The sequence below is a fragment of the Schistocerca serialis genome, chromosome 3, assembly GCF_023864345.2.
Source record: "Schistocerca serialis cubense isolate TAMUIC-IGC-003099 chromosome 3, iqSchSeri2.2, whole genome shotgun sequence".
Lineage (NCBI taxonomy): Eukaryota > Metazoa > Arthropoda > Insecta > Orthoptera > Acrididae > Schistocerca > Schistocerca serialis.
Window position 1 is genome coordinate 876,483,562 of NC_064640.1, and position 20,916 is coordinate 876,504,477.

The 20,916-nt window shown below is 39.6% G+C and overlaps 1 protein-coding gene across 4 annotated transcripts in view; it reads left to right on the top strand.

The window, feature by feature from the left end:
* Positions 1 to 20,916, top strand: part of LOC126471067 (regulator of nonsense transcripts 2-like) — a 235,293-nt gene that overhangs the window by 43,426 nt on the left and 170,951 nt on the right. For all 4 annotated transcript variants that reach the window (XM_050099136.1, XM_050099135.1, XM_050099138.1 and 1 more), the window contains 3 exons: positions 2,458 to 3,745; positions 10,786 to 10,947; positions 15,224 to 15,454. In XM_050099136.1, the coding sequence (XP_049955093.1) occupies positions 2,555 to 3,745; positions 10,786 to 10,947; positions 15,224 to 15,454 (1,584 nt within the window). In that variant the 5' untranslated portion in view covers positions 2,458 to 2,554. The remainder of the gene's footprint in view (positions 1 to 2,457; positions 3,746 to 10,785; positions 10,948 to 15,223; positions 15,455 to 20,916) is intronic.

Consider the following 20,916-nt stretch of genomic DNA (forward strand, 5'->3'; position numbering starts at 1 on the left):
TGTCCCATGGCTCATGAGTTAATAACAGAAAGACCTTCACCTCACCATCTGTCAAGAGCTTTTGGATCATGCAAATGAGAACAAGATGTCCCTTAAGAGAATCGTAACTGGTGATGAGATGTGGGTCTATGGTTATGATGTTGAGACCAAGGTTCAGTCTTCACAATGGGTCTGGAAAAGTTCTCCAAGACCAAAATAGACCAGCACAGGTCGAATGTCAAAGCCATGCTGATAGTTTTGTTTGACTTTGAAGGATTAATTCATCATGAATTCGTGCCATGTGGACAAAGTGTTAATCAATGGTACAATCAGGATGCCTGAGAGAAAATGTGAGAAGGAAATGGCCTGAAATGTGGTGAGACAATTCAAGGCTGTTGCATCAAGATAACACACCTGCACATTCCCCTGCGGACTTTTTTTATTTCCAAAGTTGAAAACCCTGTTGAAAGGATGAAGATTTGCAATGGTAGATGAGATAAAGGAAAATTTGCAGACAGCACTTCACGCGATCCAGCAGGAGGTATACTGAGACTGCTTCCGGAAGTGGAAATGGCATTGGAAATGGTATATCAACCGTGCAGGAGAGTATTTCAAAGGAGACCTTACACAATAAGTAAAAAGTAAGTGTAGAAAAATTTTGTTTACAAAGTTCTGGAGTTTTTTGAACAGACCTCGTATTCTGGGTTATATGGCTTTAAACCTACCTGTGGAGCAGGCCAGAGTGGTTGGGGATGGGGTGTCTCCTGCTGTATGTTGGGTCTGGGTGCTCCCTGACCCTACCTCTTTGAGCTGGCTACTCTTTCATCCCTCTTTTACTCTGTTTTAATCACTTGTAGATTCAGTTTGCCTCCTTGCTGCTGCATCCATTCTGGGTGTTGCACTCTGTTGAATAGTTGACGTTCCTGAGTATAATGGGTCAGTGGTAGGATAGCTGTGGGTGGAACGTTTCCTTTCACATGCAGAGCCCCAGGAGCCCATCTGCTGACTCCCCTATTTCCTTCATCTTGCTTATATTATTGATGGTACAAAAGATGCCCATTACATTTTTAGCCCTCTCTCTTTTACTATTATGAGTCTCCTTGATGTTATGAATGACCTTGTTGTTTGGTCTGTTACCCCTACCCCCATTGCACCAATCAACCGTGATCAGTTCACAGTGCAAAGCGTGTCAGTTAACCCCAAAACACATATAAATGAAAATGTAACCATGTAAATAGAATAAATTACCTGATATTTTCTGAATGAATGATCTGTGATGAGTCACTGAAATCAGGTGACAACCATGAAGTATCTATAGCATAGTTGCCTAAAGAAGATTCCTGACAGTTGCAGGGGGTTCATTTCTCACTGTGGCTGTTCTGTATATCTTTCTTAACTGGTTGAGTAATGAAGTTTTATATACATATTTATGGAAATGCCACAGTGTCATCACAGCTCTATAGGCGACACATTTTGGCCTGCATCCATTTGCACTTGGTAGTTGAAAGTTTGCAACAGTGCTGACAGCTGTCGGAGATCTTCTCTCACCGACTCTGCTGTAAGCGTATATGTCGAGAGTGGTAAGACTGACTATGCGCACAGCTACATTAACTCCATAGCTGGACTGTTTTGTTTAGTCAGTGTTGTAGAAGTGATCAACAAACCACAGTAAGAGACACTTCAAAAAAAGCAGTGTGAATTTGTCAGTGGTACTCTCAAAATTCCAAGAGCCAATATTCCAGTATGTATCAAGAAACACATTACATCCTTTGCCATTTATCATGCTTAATGGTCATAATTGTAAAATCAGAGAAATTTATAATTACACAGGGATTTCTGACACATTTTCATCCACATACTATCTGCTAGTCAAATGGGGAATGGGGGGAGTGATTTCCGTCGCTGGTCAGTTCTTTGTATAAGGGTGAAGCAAATTTGCATTGTGATTTGGACACTGTGTGAAACTTTACTTCAAAAACCTGAGTTGTAATTGTGTTCCGCTACGGTCGCAGGTTCAAATCCTGCCTCGGGCATGGATGTGTGTGATGTCCTTAGGTTAGTTAGGTTTAAGTAGTTCTAAGTTCTAGGGGACTTATGACCACAGCAGTTGAGTCCTATAGTGCTCAGAGCCATTTGAACCATTTGTAATTGTGTTCAGATTCCATGTTCAATTATAAGTTCATTTACGTGTGGCTAGATGAACTATTTACTAATGGGAAGTCGATGATAGCATACCACCACAAGTAGAACAGTACCCAGAAAAATGTGAGGTTTAAATTTATCTTTGAGCTGTGACAGTGTACATAGTGTTAAGTTATCCTTATCTGCATTTTATACGGGACAACTTAGGCAAAAATAGTACATCTTAAGTAACTTAAAATTTTATATTTCCAATGTTTTTTGCTGAGAGATTTTAATAGTTGCACAAATGTATTATTGGAATTTTTGACACACTAAAACTGTTATTGCCTTTTACAGGCCAGGTGGACGAACTCGTTCAACAGAGCTGTGCATGTTTTGGTGATGCATCAGAGTCCAAGTGCTTACTGAAAGACATACAGGTCATAAATTGAAAATGGATCCCTACGAGTTTGCACGTAATAAGTATTATGATACAGACTACACGTACTCAGGTAATCAATTTTGTGACCATATCGATTCTGCAGTTGCAAACAGCATGAGTCATGAACACAGCAGTACCCCTTTCCTTTATAGAGAGACAGGTGTTGATTTGGCTAATGAAAGAGTGAGAGAAAATAGTGGACTTGGTGGTGTTCCTTTGAGACAGGATTTCTTGGGGAGCTGTGAAGGAATTTCTGACTCATTTCATTCCATGTATGATGTACCTACTTTTAGCACACACACAATGCAAGATGTGTGCAATGCTAAAGACTTCAGATACGACAATAATGATGCCGAGGATAACTCATTTTATTATGCAGCATCAGATGCTGTACCTAATCATGCAGCTTATTACCTTGCAAGTGCTAATATTATGAAAGAATGTGATCCGTCTTATCCTGTTATTTATCCACCAGCAACAGTTACAGATCAGTGTACAAACTCTGTAAAACTTCACAGTGCTGATTCTGATTCTTCACAGGTGGGAAATTATTCACAGAAATATACACCGAAATATACATTTGATCCGTGTGACAGAGAATTTATTGAAGCCCTTGTTGTAAAATTGGCAGAAAAATCAGTTATGTATGCAGAGAGCAGGGAGAAAGGAAAAGAATATTATGATTTTGCTGCCAGTACTACCGAGGGCAAGTCTGTAACACTAGCCCAGAATGGAAATTTATCAGCTGGACTGCCTTCTGCTTCTTCCCTTGATTTAGATAGAAGTTTTAACTATGACAGCATTGTCTCAGATAGAGAAATCAATTCAGTTTCTCATGATAAGAAGGCACTCGTTCCATCTGATGAAACTGATGCTAGTGAAAAACGTTTAGACATAGAGAACGTTAATAATGTCGACAACAGCTCATCTGAACAAAATGTCGAAGATGCCATTGAAGAAGTACCATACGGTATTTCAGTTGCAGATAGTAGCACTCATCAGAGTACTGTTGAGGAAGGCAACAGTGAAGCAAAACCTGCAATTGCCCTTAGCCCTGAAGAAGCCATGAAGTACTTTTTAGAAACAAACTGCCTGAATGTTACTAGTTACAAAATACTGGACTCCAATTGGACTGTAAAGGAAATTGAAGTAACATCTGACTGGTTTCCAGAGACTACACTCGACATTGATGATGAACAACAGGTAACTCCATTTACTTTCATTTTCTCTTACAATTTATGCTTTTTATGTGTACTGCTGTACTGCTGTGTTCTGCTGGTTTTTAGTCTGATATAACATATACAGCCATTTCTTTCTTAAAAATACGAGTTATGTTCAAAAAGTAAGGTGACTTCATATTTTTATGAAAAAATAACTATTTATTCGTCAGTATTCGTGTTGTCCCCTTCAAAGTAATCCCTGTCAGATACAATACACTTGGGCCAACGCTTCTTCCAATCCTCGAAGCACTTCTCATAAGCACTTTTTGGTACAGACTTGAGTAATTCTAGCAATGCAGTTTTTATTTCCTCGATCTTTGAAAATCTTAGTCCTTTCATAGGTCTCTCCAATTTTGGGAACAGGAAAAAGTCGCAGGGGACCAAATCCAGTGAATATGATGGCTGAGGCATGATTGTCATGTTGTTATTGGCCAGCAAATGTCTCACAAGCAATGATGAATGAGCATTTGCATTGCTTGATGCAAAAGCCATGAATTGTTTTTCCACAATTCCGGCCATTTTTTGGGTATTGCTTCTCGCAAACGGCGCGTAACATCAAGGTAATACTCCTTATTGACCGTATGACCTTGAGGCAAAGAAATTCATGCTGCACTACGCCACGGTAATTGAAGAAAAAAAAAAGTGAGCAAAACTTTGACATTTGATCGAACTTGGCATCCTTTTTTTGGTCTTGGCTCTCTGAGGACGATTAACTGTAAAGCTATGTTTCGTCACCAGTTATGACCCTTTTGAGAAAATCAGGATCATTGTTGATGTCATTCAAGAGCTCCTGAGCAGTGTTCATGCGACGGTTCTTCTGATCAAAATTGAGAAGTTTTGGAACAAACTTCGCTGACACATGTCTCGTGCCCAAATAATAAAAAAAAATTGCATGACACGAGCCGACCGATATGCCAACATCTTCAGCAACTTCTCGTATGGTAATTTGATGATTTTCCAAAACAACTGTCTTCACAGCTTTGATGTTATCATCTGTTGTTGATGTGCTGGGGCGTCCAGAGCGAGTTTCGCCATTGACGTCATCTTGGACATCTTGGAAGAGCTTGTACCACTTGTAAACATTTTCTTTTACTTAGAGCTGGCTCACTGTATGCCACTGACATTTCAAGTGTTTTAGAGCACTTAATTCCATTTTTCACTCAAAATTTGATGCAAATTCTTTGCTCCATTTTTTAAAATAATCAAAAATTGCCGATCACACTAAAACATGTCTAACCTTTCTATCTGTCAAAAACAAACAAAGGCTGTTCGCTGTTCACTTGAAACTGTGAACATATGTTTGGGACCTGTGTACCAAAAAAAAAAAAAAAAAAAAAAGAGAGAGAGAGAGAAAATCGATAATCGCACGCAATTTGAAAAGTCGCCTTACTTTTTGAACAGCCCTCATACATCGACAGAAAAAAACGCCAACACCAAAAACAACTTGTTTGAGATAAACAAAAGATGGTTGGTGTGTTTCTACATCTGGAGGATGATGTCTATTTGAACTTCACTCTAAACACATAAGGGTGGCACTAGTAGTTCCACTATGAGGATGCAAATCAGGTTTGTTTTAAAGATGTATTAAAATGGTTGAGAGCATTAGTTTCCTTTTAGATGGGTGTAACGAGTTGATATTAGTCAAGAATGCCCTTAAGATGACGGAAACACCATGATCAACAGCTCACAGAGTTTGAACAAGGTCATTTAATAGGGATATGAGAAGCTGGATGTACCTTCCATGATACTGCAGAAAGACTTGGCAGGAATGTAGCTCCGTAGATGATTGCTGACAGCAGTGATCACCCGAAGGTACGGTCGCAAGAAGACTGGACTCCAGGTGGCCACATGACACTACCATAAGGAATGACCATCATGTTCGGCATATGGTTGTGGTGCATCATATTGTTCCTGCAGCAGCAATTCAAGCACCAGTTGACACCATAGTGACACAAAGAACTGTTACATATCAGTTACTGCAAGAACAGCTGTGAGCCGGTCACCCTGTAACTTGCATTCCATTGACGCCAAACCACCCCCATTTGCTACTTCAGTGGTGTCAGGTGAGAGCTCATTTGAAGGCGGAGTGCAGGTCTGTTGTGTTTTCTGATGAAAGCTGGTTCTGCCTCAGTGCCATTGATGGCCATGTGTTGGTTAGGAGGAGGCCAGGTGAGTGCCTGCAACAACCCTGTCTGGGGCCTAGACCACTGGACCTATGTCTGGAGTTATGATCTGGGATACAATTTCATATGACAGCAAGAGCAATCTTGTGGTTATCCCATGTACCCCGACTACAAATTTGTACGTCAGTCGCTGATGACCTCGCTGTTGAGCACCCGTAAGATCCATCCTGTACGTCAGTCTGGTGATTTGACCTGTTGTGTTGCTGTTCGTGAACAGCATTCCAGGGGATGTTTTCCAACAGCATAATGCTCACCCATATACCACTGTTGTAACACAACGTGCTCTACAGAGTATTGACATGTTGCCTTGCCCTGTTTGATCACCAGATCTGTCTCCAATTGAGCATGAATGGGACATCATTGGATGACAACTCCAGCATCATTTGCAGCATTAACCGTCCTGTATTGACGGACAAACTGCAATAGGCATGGAACTCTATCCCACAACTGACATCTGGCACCTGTACGACACAATGCTTGTATGTTTGCGTGCTGGCATTCAACATTTTTGTGGTTTCCTTGAAAAGCTTTTAACTTCGGCATTCCTAATTTTCGGTATGCCTGCAGGTTAATGATTGAAACTGATGACCCTGAGTCAAATTGAAAGTCGATGAGCACTTATACTCTAAGAGTTTTGGATAGTGACTTGTATTCCCAGAAAACATAGCATTTGTGTAAGGTTTCGTCCTTGACAGTTTTTAGATTTATACATGGAGTGTACTTGACATTTTATTGTTAACCATTGCAGTATGCTTAAGTGTGTGCTGTTTTTGTCAGTTGTGATTTATTTTGCACACCTCTGCCCAGTGTCCAGTCTTTTTACAGGAATTACATATGTTGGGATATAAACATTTTTCCCCATTGTGGTTTACGCCATGGCATGAACAAGCTTCTAATTTAGTATTTCTATATTTGTTTACTTACTGTTTATCAAATAGTGTGCATTTTCTGTGCTATGTGGGTCTGGCCATGCTGGTTGCATGGATGTGTGGGCTGTTTATGTGAATTTCTTGACAGGGGAGTGCACGATAAGCATGTCGCGAATTAGTGAGTGTGCATATGATTTTCCCATGAAACTTCCATTCATGAGTCAGGATCTGTAATTGAGTAATACAATCTTTATAGCTTCGATTTAACTTCCTGAAACATTGATAAAATCTTTATGTGGCAGCAACAACATTAACTTAAGTCAAAATACTTTGCATGTGTTTCTTAAACATTAAACTAAGAGGGAGTCACAGGTTCACAAGTTGATGTCGGTTTCTGAAGTTGAAATGCAGTGAGGCCTGCATATGCTAAGATAAAGGATTTTCATTCCACATCACCTGATACCTTGACACCTGATGTGGTCCTGCTCCAGACATTGCATATGATTGTTGCAGGACTCGACTTTCCAATCAAATGTCAGCCTCATCTTAACTTGCAGTGGTTGTGTTTGGTCTTTGGTCTCGCTTTCTTCAAGTCTTGCCAAGCACACTACCATGAGCTCTTGGGTTGCTGACAGTTGGGAGTGTTGTAACTGAATGCTACTATTGATCCAGCCCAAACATCTGTGATAGTAGAGTGGTTTACTGCTATAGTTCTTTAAAGGTGGTGGTGGTGGTCGTCGATTGCACACAATAACTATCAACTGAACCACCGGCTTGAATAGAACAGAAATGTAACAACAAAGGTATTAATAGTGTGTTACAAAATAGTACTTAATTGTGGTACAGTTTTGTGCATGAACCTTGATGTCCTAAACATAATACAATTATAGGGGTCTGGTCCCAAACCCCAGCAGTCACCAGCAGAACACTAACCAGGATGTGGTGGTGAGGGCCTAGCTACACTCAAGAGCACTGAGAGAATATTGACAATAAGAAGCAGTAATACGGGATTGTCTCATGAGACACCACACCACAATCAGGCTGGATGAGCGGCAGACTCGTCAGCAAGGGAACGCAAGCATGTGTTCAGCCTGCATTTCCACAGGCACAGCGAGGCAACAGGTAGCAGCAGTTACATCACTGGACAGCTATAGACCTGTGGATGCCAGTGACCTTCAGCTCTATGTATTGATCTCCTAAATACTCTCATTGATGGCACAGGTTTGCACTTGGGAGACACGCTCCAAGATCCACCTGAAGTACTCACTGTTATGTGGGATCAGCCCTCAGCTCCTGTTCAGGGGACAGGAGCCAGCAGCATTGATGTCTGCCACAGGAATGGGATGAGCAGCAGTAGTGGCCCTCACTCTTGAAGGTGGATGACAGACTGTATCCTGGTCATGCAGGCTTAGCCTCCAGCAGGATTGCAGGGTAAAGACAGTTCCGTCAGTTTTGCCTTGGAAGTTGGTACTGGAGCTGTCAGCAATGAGATCCTTCCAGGACGACTTGTGGCTTTGTAGACAATCAAAGATAGCTAGGTCTGCTGAGGGTCAACCCCTGAAGCCTCCTCTCTCGCTGGTTGTCTGTAACTGAGACAAGGTCTGAGACTATGCGCTGGGCAGTCAGCAATCAGCACTCAGGAAATGAGACTTTTGTTAAGAAGGATGGAGTATTTATGTTGCCACTTTCTGTGCACTCTGCGGCAGTGTGAGTGCCAGTGACATCTTGTTCCTGGTTTTTCCTCATCAGCTCTGCTAGTGGCTTCAGACTTGAGCAATTTCACCTGGCAGATGCTCTTTTCTGCTGGTTCGGCCTAAATACTTGTTGTGCATTTTGCCTAGGCCTTCCTTGTGACATTCTGCTTTGCCACTAGTATACTAGTATGATGGTGTTTCCTGGCTACCGCGATGACAATATGCTTTGCTTGTAGACTCGGGTGCTCGATCATGCTATGGTGCTGCAATACTGGCTCAGCATTTCCCCCTAGCTGGCAGTGTGCTGGTCATTGGCAGGTGGTTTGGCTTCCAGGAATTGCCGACATAGGACTTCATCGAATTTTTAGTGTCTGCCAAGGACATTATCCTGGGGCATAATAGTATGATATCCAAATAACTTACCTGTCTCTTGGCAGTCAGTCTCTGATATTGTCACTGTGGCTGAAAGTAATGTTGTAGACACTCTTGATTGTCCAATAACTCAGTAAGTAGTGACTGGTAAGTCAGAATCTAGTCTTCAGAGAACTGTACTGAGCTGGCTGTGTACACTGAACTAAACTGTCTGACGATTGAATAGGAACTGTTGAGTGCGACCACAGTGCGTCATCATATCTGCCTATTGCTGGAAGAAGCAGTGCAGTCCATGGTTGTCAGTGCTCTATTTGGCGGCTGTCCTCAGTATTGGTGGAAGAGTACGACATGCTAAAGAATGTCATGTGGAAGCAGAAAGATATCTGGATTGTGAGAGCCATCTGGAGGCTGCTACACAGAACCGAGAGGAGCCAGGCGAGTGGTTGTGCCACTGTGTTGGTAGCCTCTCATGGTTCTTGTTGTGTACTTCTTGCTTGATACTCAGCACTACCTTGGACAGTGACATACCCTTGTGATATGTCCTTTACTTCGGTTATATCACATGAAATGTTCACCAGGTATACCATTAAAGAGTTTTATTTGCAACACAGGAAAAAACTTCACAGTTTTGGTATTAACACAATAACTAACTTGGGGGGGGGGGGGGGGTAACACAAAGAAATTTTAATGACTGAGTAAATGCTCGAATAAATTTAGTACCAAAATTAAGTCACAGATTGAATCCTTTAGAGTATGTACAAATAAAGTTTGTTATAATGGCACTAAGTATGACACTCTGCAAGTGTACAAGATGTAGCAAAAACATAATACCAAGTGCTCTCCACTCGACAGCATCCAATTGGCAAAGTCCCATTTCACTGTGACAGTGAGGAGTAGAGGAGTCAATTTTGGTAGCACATCATCGAGGTGAGGTCTCTCCAAGGCAGGTGGTTGCGCTGTAACTGCCAGGTGCCATTGTGGCGTGGGCCTAAATAGTCATCTCACAGAGTTACACTTCTGTTCGACTGGCTGAAACTTAGTTTTGGTGGACGTAGGAAATAATTCAGGCTGCACAAGCTGTTTGGGGCTGTGTGCGCACATCGGAGGCTGGCTCATCCACTGGTGTCACCCACTGTTGAGCTGCTAGTAAGTTGACTAGTTTGAATTTTTGCCTCACATGGACTGGTGTACCGCTTCTGTGATATATGTTCTGTGTAGCTCTTGGCACCTTGTTCTTGATCCATGACACTCTGTGGGTTATGTGAGGATGGTAGCTACAAATGTGGGATGTAATTATTATAATGAGGCTTTTCTATAAAACAATTTCACTTTTTTTAAAAATATTTTGAGATGTTCTGTAAGTTTTAAAGCATTTATAGATGTATACAAGACAGAAGATTTAAAAGATACAGAAGTTTTTATTTAAGAATATCTTTATAATGTTAGGCTGGCAGAGATATGTTTTTAAACTGAGCTGCTATTTTAGAGCTTATTTCCATATTTTAAGTATAAATTTTATAAATTTGTTCTTATTCTTTGCCTCGCACTCCTTTATTAGTTTATTTTTACATTAAAACAACATAAATACTCTGCAAGTCACTGCTTAAGAGTACTGTTTGCTGTTATCATTTGAAATAAAATGTAGTTCTAAGTAGTGTAGCTGTGTGGACAATTCAGTTTCCAATACAATAATGCTGATTCATGGTGGCTCAGTTCACTAGATTCATTCCTGCTGAACCAAAAGAAAGAAAGAAAGCAAGCTTTTGATAATTCCATCTGAATAAAAATATTCTTAACTGCCATTATGTTATAGTTTGTTCAATGTTAACAGAAAAAGTCCTTACTTTAAATATACACATCCTGATTTTTTAAATGCTATTTAATTGATTCTTTGCATTGTTTCAGAGAAATTTGTTAACCTACGTCCAGCAGACACATCTTCGTGTACTTGTAAAAAATGAGCTGAGAAAAATCAATTACAATCTTACAAATTGTAGACCAGATGAGACATTTTTCTCGAAATTGGATTCCAGCTTAAAAAAAAATACAGCCTTTGTAAGAAAACTGGTGAGTTTATCTTCTTGTAGTAAATAAATACAATATAAGGTGAGTTGGTAAACTTGACACTTTTCTGTGTTCAGAAATTATATGTGGGTTTTTAAAACTGCGTGTTCTGCCAAACACAAGATTTTTCCTAGTTTTAATCTTTACCCAATTATTTTTCAATGTGCATGATCTACTGTGCATCTTGCTATTAAACATAACGTGTTGGTTTCCTATTTGAGTACTGAAGCCTGTCTCAGTGTCCAACTTCAGTGCCGTGGTCTCTACCAGAAACTCACAATAGAGCAGAACTTCCACATGCAGAAAGTAATTATAGAAGATAGAAAGTTTTGAATGAATACAAAACAGTTTGCAACAAAACTCAGTTTGAAACATTTGATGTATTGTACAAAACACTTCCTCAGAGAACCCTTTTCCACGACCCTCCTCCCTGCCTCCTTCCATCGTTCCCATGTGCAGTATGTACTACCCTAGCTTGTACATCACAAAATAGTTGCATCAGATATTTTAAATCAGTGCCATACTGCACAAAAATAAAACAGTGAATAAGTGAACAGTGACAGTGACATAAATTCTCGATGAATGTGTCAAAAAAAGTTTCCTAAATCTCGTTTTTGTATGAAAACTTGTGATACGAAATGAGACTAAAGTGAAAAGGTGTGAACAAATTGTATATAATTACATCTCACAAAGAAACGCACTAAATACAATATGATGGACAACATAATTTTAGAACATCCACTGATTTTACTCTCTGGAAAATTATTACACTTGGAACAAGGAAACACCTTCTTCAAACTATTTCACAGGTGACATGCTGTCAAGCCATAAAATACATAAAACAACCTGTACAATCACATCTTTATTTAAAGTTAATTCAGTTTCAGATGAACAATTACAACAAAATAAAAATTCACAGTTCATAGTTTTAGCCTCAAAATGGAAAAAAATTGTATACTATTTTATGGAAATGAATTGAGACTAACTGAAGAAAACAAGCGAGTGTGAAAAATGTTTGGGGAAAGAATAATAAAAAAAAACAGAAGGAACGTTGTATTTTGCAGAAGGCATAATTTTAAAAACCCACAGTTAAAATGTGTTTGATTTCTGACAAACAGGAATGTTGACTCTTATGATTACCAGGAATATGATTGGAGCATGTATAATCATTTACGGAGCCAAGGGAGTATAATGTACACACAATGTACTGGGGAAGGAGTCAGACAAATCATTTTAAATTTCTTGCACAACTGTAAAAGTTCTCTCTTATGAGTACCAAGTTTTCCATTGAATATTTCTCAGTATTTTAAATATTTCTTTTATTATTAATATGCAGGATTTGTTAATGAGGATACTTTTAAGGTATCATTAGATTACGAATCGTCTCTCCTATGCAAAATGCTGTGTTGAAAATCTTGAATAGTTCCGAGATAACGAATTATCATTCACTAGGTGAAAATTCATTCAGGGATGAACTGGAGGTGAAATTTGTGTAATTAGTTAGTTCTTTTGTTTCTTTATTACTGTTTTATATTAATAGTCTTTGAAAGTAACATTACACGTATGTGCTTGTGTGTGTGTGTGTGTGTGTGTGTGTGTGAGAGAGAGAGAGAGAGAGAGAGAGAGAGAGAGAGAGGGGGAGGAAGGGTAAAAAATTGGGTGTGTACACAAATGTACTGTTAGTAAGGAGATGTATGATACTTTTTCTGTGTAATCCTACTATTACATAGATTTGTGTTAAAGATTCAGAAAACACTTGGTTCAGATCATAATTATACTAGAAGTCAGTGCTGATAGATTTCAAGCATTGTTTCAACGAATTCTCAGTTCTCAGATGGTATGCAAATGCTCAAGCCTTACAGATTTGCCACCCCAGATCATGAATAATCTCAAAATTGCCCCCTGAAACAATCTGACTTGAGAGAAGTTCCAACTGTGATGCATAGGAAACACTAACTAAGTATCTTGCATTTTGCAAGGGCCTTGTCCACTTGTTTATGGCTCAAGAAGTTGGGCATTCAGTTAATGGGAATTTTATTTATTAAAAAATAAAAGGGGTATTGATCTGGTAAATAGTTGAATTTGTTCACAAATTTCAAACAGAAATAAAACTCTCGAGTCCCATTGAATTGAAATGATTAGAAATGTGATTTCCTTAGACAAACTTATACATCGAGCAAGATAGCACAGTGGTTAGTGCACTGGACTTGCATCTGGAAGGATGGCAGTTCAAACCTGCGTCTGGCCGTCCAGATTTAGATTTTCTGAGATTTCCCTAAATTGCTTCAGGCAAATGCTGGCATGGTTGCTTTGGCAGGGCACGGCCGATTACCTTCCCCACACTTCCCTAATCCGAGCTTGCGCTCGTTGTCAACAGGATGTTAAACACTAATCTCCTTCTCCTCTTCCTCCTCAAACTTATGCACGATTAGTTCAATAAAAAGCCCATCACCAGTCTCCTACTGGAAAATTTGAGTGACATACTGACCATAAATAATTTCTGGGCACACGATTCTCAATCTCAACAATGATGTATAATAGTGTAGAAACTGCACAAATACCAATAATGTACGTGGACAGGGAAAGATTTGAAATAGAAAGATTTTATGAACATTACTGTCGTTCTGTATATTTATAGCTGATAGTGCCATGTGATAACTGCGACATGAAAGGTTAAGCCGCAGGCAGAAACAGTACGAATGAGGTTTAACTGATTTAGCGGGATGGAGCTGCATGACTTCATGACTGTCAGTGTAGTATATCAGAATGCCACTTCAAGTTACGGTCAGAGGTTAAACCTCCCTTGTTGTGGTCTGGTGCATGCCCTGTAAGGACTGAAATACATCACAAGTGCCACCCTACCATATCTGGAGTGATTGACGTGGAGAAAGGTGGTTAATTGCAGGTGCTGTTGGCTAGAGTGCACTGGCTCTGTGGACTCCTCCTTGTCATCTTCATGGGAAAACTGACACAAATGAGAAGTCGTGGTCACACCAGAGATACATCCAGTACTGTCCGTGACTAGAGATATGGCCTAAGTCCAAAAACTAGTGTCAAAATAAAGCAAAACTCCTGGGACCGCGAGAAAAATTCCTTCTGCTTTTCTCTACACCTTGGAACTGCACATTTTGCACAGGAAACAGCCAGTGAGCAAAAGGGGTTAACTGATAAGCCAATTGAAACCGTGGAAATTTGTTCCCAGGACCCAACCATCTTGAGCTGCATGTCACCGCCCATGAAAGCCGTTGAACAATCCCCCCCCCCCCCCCCCCCCCCCGCCCCCCCTATGAGAAACCTGCATGTGGCTCACTTCCAGACGGTGGAAGAAAATTCCCTGAGAATCTTTTCAGTGGTTCCCTGCATTGTCCTCACACACTTGGCTGTGAGTGCCCCACAGTCCATAATCAGCAAAATATGCGGAATAGCAAGACAACACTCAAGATGAGCAAAGCAGAACCCATCTATAGAAACACTCAGTCAGTCATCGTCAAGATGTTGTCATTTCTGGGGCCCAACAAAGTGGCATAGGAGGATGGGCTGATGGCCATGGTCTATTATGTAACTCCGTAACACCGAGCAGTTACTTGCTCGCTGGCCCTGTTTTGAAGGGCCCAGGTACTGTATTTTGCAGCTCCGCTCCAAGAGGAGCACTAATATAAATAATATAATATGATGTGTGCTTAACAAAGTAACGATTGATCATCCCTCGCATTGCACCTGCACTCGAAACACACACATCACAGATCCCCAAATTGTGCAAGAGAACAAGTTGTGCATGATCAATTAGAAATGCAAGATATAAATATGCAAAAATTAAATTACTTAATTGCATGTGAAAAAAAGATAAATAAACAAATAAATAAAGAATATATGTGGGAACAGGCATGGAACATTCTGCAGCCTCACTGGGTCTCTGTTAAAAGTAGCTAGGAGTACTAAGTTTCATTGTATATTTACCAGTATTTAAAATATGGATTCACACGAATGTGCTGTTTGTAAGGAGATATATAATACTACTTCTGTCTAATTTTACTGTTAAATATGTAAATGTTAAGTATTGTGAAAACACTCATTTTGGTTCATAAATTTGTGGACACAGATATTTGATCCTAATATAAGTCCTCCTCCACCACCATTCCTATACTCTATCTCGCTTATTTATCTACCTATATCTAACATTCTCCATTTATAACTGCCTTCCCACTTCCATTTTTTCTGTTTATGTCATTACCAGAAAATATTTGAAAAAGGATAATTTTGTGTGTTATATCTCATTCAGAAAACATTTACTGGAAGCCAGCTTCCATCCCTCCTAAGAGACATGTCGACACTAAATTTGTCGAAGTACGTCAGCGAAGTAGCGGCGGCACTGGTCGATGCAAAGTTGAAAATGGTGGATGTGTGGCCTGCTGTTCAACTGTGTTCATTAATGCATCAGACATATGCTGATTTTGGACCATTTCTCTTGGATAACTGGCAGAAAGTATTGTCTCTTAAAAAGGATGAAAAGGTAAAGTACCTGTGACATACATCCTTATCTTATTGGTTGTTCTGTGTGTGTGTGTGTGTGTGTGTGTGTGTGTGTGTGTGTGTGTGTGATTAGCTGCATCTACTGTTCTGTCAGTTGTTATCTTTACTCCTCGATTAGAGCTAAGAAAGTGTAATTTTATTTATGTGGATAACTTTAATGAAAACTGCCTTAAAGGTTACACTTTGAATTGTCTGCTAACTGGACAGCATCAACAGTCCTCTTAAAAATAAAATTTTTATTGCCGTACTATTGGAATCAACTTGCCCACTTTTTCTGACAGTTGCAGGTGCATTCATCTGAATGCCAACCACACAGGAAATGATGAACTCATGTGTCACATATTTGATTTGCGGCAGCCTCATACGTCAAGTATTCAAAGCGGCTGAATGTGACACAATATTGACCCGTAGTTCACATGAGGAAACTGCTAGTAACCTGGCATTTACTGCAGTTGCCATTGTTGGATGTTCTGTAACTTTGGCTCCGAATTAATTGTTTATGCCATACTGTACTGAAGAAAGCATTTTTGTTCACACACCCTCTTTACAGTGTACACTGTGTGTGAAATTTGTTTGCTCCATACATAATAGTCAGAAATGACATAGGTTCTGTCCAATTTGATACAGGACGGTACTGGTACTCTGATACCTGAGAACAAGTATGACTGTTCCAGAGTGGAATACCATCAAAATCGTCAAAAGTGCCAAGCATGAAATTAGCAGTAATTTTCAAGTGGTACTGAATTTTTATGTCATTGGTACCGAGCAGGGTGTGCGAGTTGTTTGGTGTTTGCTATATGCTGCCATGTTCTGTGAGATCTGTTTCTGCAGTTGTCGAGCCGGTCGGTAAATCCACGGTGACTCGTGAAATGGTAATGTTGCAGAGGTGACTGGCTAGAGGCAAGAGTTTGAAGGCATAACCTGTTCAGTTGTTGAAGTCTCTGTTAAGGAACAACTTTTATAGAGAGAAATTTGCAAATTGAGCCGAAAATAGTTGTTACAGTTATGATCAAATTCGATGAAGGAATGAAACTGTGGATGATAGCACAAGCTAAATTAGAAATTGAGACAGATACAAAAAAAAAATAAATAAATAAATAAATAAAATAAAATTATTATTCGAATCCCAAAGAAAGCAGGTGTTGACAGATGTGAAAATTACCGAACAATCAGTTTAATAAGCCATAGCTGCAAAATACTAAAGCAAATTCTTTACGGACGAATGGAAAAACTGATAGAAGCCGATCTCTGGGAAGATCAGTTTGGATTCCGTAGAAATGTTGGAACACGTGAGGCAATACTGACCCTACGACTTATCTTCGAAGCTAGATTAAGGAAAGGCAAACCTACGTTTCTAGCATTTGTAGACTTAGAGAAAGCTTTTGACAATGTTGATTGGAATACTCTTTCAAATTCTGAATGTGGCAGGGGTAAAATACAGGGAGCAAAAGGCTATTTACAATTTGTACAGAAATCAGATGGCAGTTATAAGAGTCGAGGGGCATGAAAGGGAAGCAGTGGTCGGGAAGGGAGTGAGACAGGGTTGTAGCCTCTCCTCGATATTATTCAATCTGTATATTGAGCAAGCAGTGAAGGAAACAAAAGAAAAATTTGGAGTAGGTATTAAAATCCATGGAGAAGAAATAAAAACTTTGAGGTTTGCCGATGACATTGTAATTCTGTCAGAGACAGCAAAGGACTTGAAAGAGCAGTTGAACGGAATGGATAGTGTCTTGAAAGGAGGATATAAGATGAATATCAACAAAAGCAAAATGAGGATAATGGAATGTAGTCGAATTAAATGGGGTGATGCTGAGGAAATTAGATTAGGAAATGAGACACTTAAAGTAGTAAAGGAGTTTTGCTATTTGGGGAGCAAAATAACTGATGATGTTTGAAGTAGAGAGGATATAAAATGTAGACTGTCAATGGCAAGGAAAGCGTTTCTGAAGAAGAGAAATTTGTTAACATCGAGTATAGATTTAAGTGTCAGGAAGTCATTTCTGAAAGTATTTGTATGGAGTGTAGCCATGTATGGAAGTGAAACATGGACGATAAATAGTTTGGACAAGAAGAGAATAGAAGCTTTCGAAATGTGGTGCTACAGAAGAATGCTGAAGATTAGATGGGTAGATCACATAACTAATGAGGATGTATTGAATAGAATTGGGGAGAAGAGGAGTTCGTGGCACAACTTGACTAGAAGAAGGGATCTGTTGATAGGACATATTCTGAGGCATCAAGGGATCACCAATTTGGTATTGGAGGGCAGCTTGGAGGGTAAAAATCGTAGAGGGAGACCAAGAGATGAATACACTAAGCAGATTCAGAAGGATGTAGGTTGCAGTAGATACTGGGAGATGAAGAAGCTTGCACAGGATAGAGTAGCATGGAGAGCTGCATCAAACCAGTCTCAGGACTGAAGACCACAACAACAACAACAAAGAATGATACTTGCAGAGGGTATTAGGGCATTAAAAATGCTGATTTCATTATTATTATTATAGTTCGCAATAGAGTTTATTGCCCCTGGAGTGGTGATGCACAGTAGACGACAGCTGCACAGCTAGCCAGTTGTTGCTCAGTCTGTTTCCGCATTCGGTATTCTGTAAACTTCCATCATGTTCAAGTGCTGTGTAAACTTCCATCATATTCGAGTGTTCTGTTGTGTTTTAGATGCACAAAACTACAATTGACTGATTTCCATTGTATTCTGTTTTTCTGCAAGTTATGTCATAATGGCTGAAGTATGTACAAGGTACCAAGTGTTTCACGAACAGGCAAGAGACCTTATTTTTACAGTGTACTCGTTGTCCAAATGTGAGGCAGATTCAGGTCTGCATGTTACCGAAATGCAGGAACATAACATAGCTGCTGTCTATGCACTTTTAGCTGAGTTGAAAATGCAGCACTCCTTGCTAGCTGCGTAGCCAGAGGCCATTAACGCTGTAGCTGACTGTAGAATAACAGAATATATGTAATATTCACATTGCCCAGGCAAGAACAAACAATGTTCACGAAAAATAACGGATGCTGTAAACTGTCTTCAAAATTTAATGGTAGTTTGATATGCACGGTAGCACTCAGCTCTTAGGTAGCTGGTTCAAACTGTGGTGGTGGAAGAAATTTTCACCACCAGTATTTCGTCAGTAAGGAGAGTGCAGGTGACAGATTAAAATTCTCAATTGCCAGACTTTGCACTGATACTGAGTATTAAATAACAGACTGTACCACTGCATGTCACATATTGAGGGTGTGCAGTGATGACAGTGATCTCTTCACTGGGTGAGAACATTTAGCTTGGCAGCCCCCTCAGTGCTATTGGAGAGCAGTAGGCTGTGGACCGGCACAAATATGACACCACACTACACAGACAGACTCATTCAACAGACACAATTAAGACACAGTTCTCAGTCTTTGCAAAGGAAAGATGGAAGAGGATGAAGGAAGAAAATCCGTTCCAATTAGGCAGCCGAACCTACTCATTAGGGTCTCCCAGCCGACATGAGTCCACCTTAATACAAAAAATAGAACTGGTAGCAGAGTAAAAGAAAACAATAATAATTAGAAAAACAAAAGTTCTCCAAAGTAAAAAAAAAAAAAAAAGGAGCTAAGGAGGAAAACTATAAAACAACAAAGTGTTTCAATCTGGAGTACTCTCAAATCCCATACTGTTTTTGTGGCATATCAATCAGCAGGAGAGCCATAGACAACGTCTACCCAGAAAAGTATGGATTTTTCTGAACAGTTACAGTGATGTCAAAGCAAAATCTTAGTGTAAAGAATCCTCTGTGACTACAAAGGAAAAATAATAAAAGTGTAAAGTTTTACTGTAACCTGTAAAATGTTAGTAATCTGCCATATTAACAAATATTGTAAAGCAGTGCTGACACACAGGAAACAACTTAATGAGAACTCCTATAAATTAGAAACCTTTGAGATACTGGAACCCTACCATATTTATTCAATTATAAGAAGAGGTTTCTTCCCAAATTCATCATTAAAAAAAATGAGGTCATCTTACATTTGAAGATTAAACTATTACTGCTGAGTTCAACATTTTTATGTTGTGTAAAATAAATTAATCTAGGGGTTGTCTTACATTCACAGATGAAGCTTTGTCAATTGACATCACATGAACATTTATTTTGAAGATTTCTGAAAGGTTGTGTGGTGTCACAAATTTGCTGACACTAGTGTTTGTGCTCTTGACATTGGTGCAGTCACAGGCAATGACTAGAAGATGATCCATGTAATAGACTCCTATTTAATATGTTCAATTTCTTTCACAAGGATTTGTATTTTTTATTCATTTTATTTTATTTCGTGCACAACAAGCGAGCACTTCGGCAGACTATTGTTCATCTGCTGCATAATGCAGACTGGACACAGTCGCTCCTGCCACACAGTCCAAAGATATTGAGAAGACGGGCACCATGAAGCTGCATTGATGAGTTTAAAACAGATTTTAACCTCCATGCTCTGGATAGATGCTGTTCGTTTTAACAATGCATTTTTGTTTGTCTGGATTGATAGGAGAGGGTTATCAGAAAAATGGTAACACTTGTTAATTAGCTGTACTGAGCAAAATGTAACATCTATTTTACCAAAATATATTATGCAATTGTTTACGTAGTAGTGGTGAAAAAGAGATGGCAGCTATGTCTTTTTCTGAGTTAGCTGCCTTTCCATTTGCAGTCGGAATTCAATTACTTTTAAAATTGTACAAATGCTCAACAATACTGTACATTTCTACAGGAAATGGTAAAAGTCTAGATAGGGGCCACTGATGTACTTATGTGTTCCGTGCATCAATGTTGTTAACACTCTCCGTGAGATATAACGGGAATGAAAGAGGGTGTGTCAGCTGCTGCTTCTATACAGCCAATGAGAAAGCCATGTTCAGATGATATGTTTGGAAGCAAGAAACAAAGGAAGATATAGTCACATTCTCATGTCAGTAGACAACTGAAATCCACTATGTATTTGTGGAATCAGCTGTTTTTTCATGTACCACTATAACCACAATCTCAGGTATCGCAACATGTTTGTAAGAAACAGTGAAATATTTGTGGCAACCAAGATGATAAAGTTCATTGCTGCTCGTATATAGGAACCGAGCAAGGTGCGCAGTGGTTAGCACACTGGACTTGTGTTCAGGAGGATGACGATTCAAACCAGCGCCCGGCCATCCTGATTTAGATTTTCCGTGATTTCCCTAAATTGCTTCAGGCAAGTGCCAGGATGGTTCCTCTGAAAGGACACAGCCAAATCTCTTTCCCATCCTTCCCTAATCTGTTCTCACCTTTCAATTGATTATGTGAAACTATCATCCCAGATAATGATACCAGTAATGATGATGATGATGATGATGGTGATTATTATTATTAGTATTAAAAATGGTAGTACCACTTATGGCTGATTTAGACCGTAAACCAATGA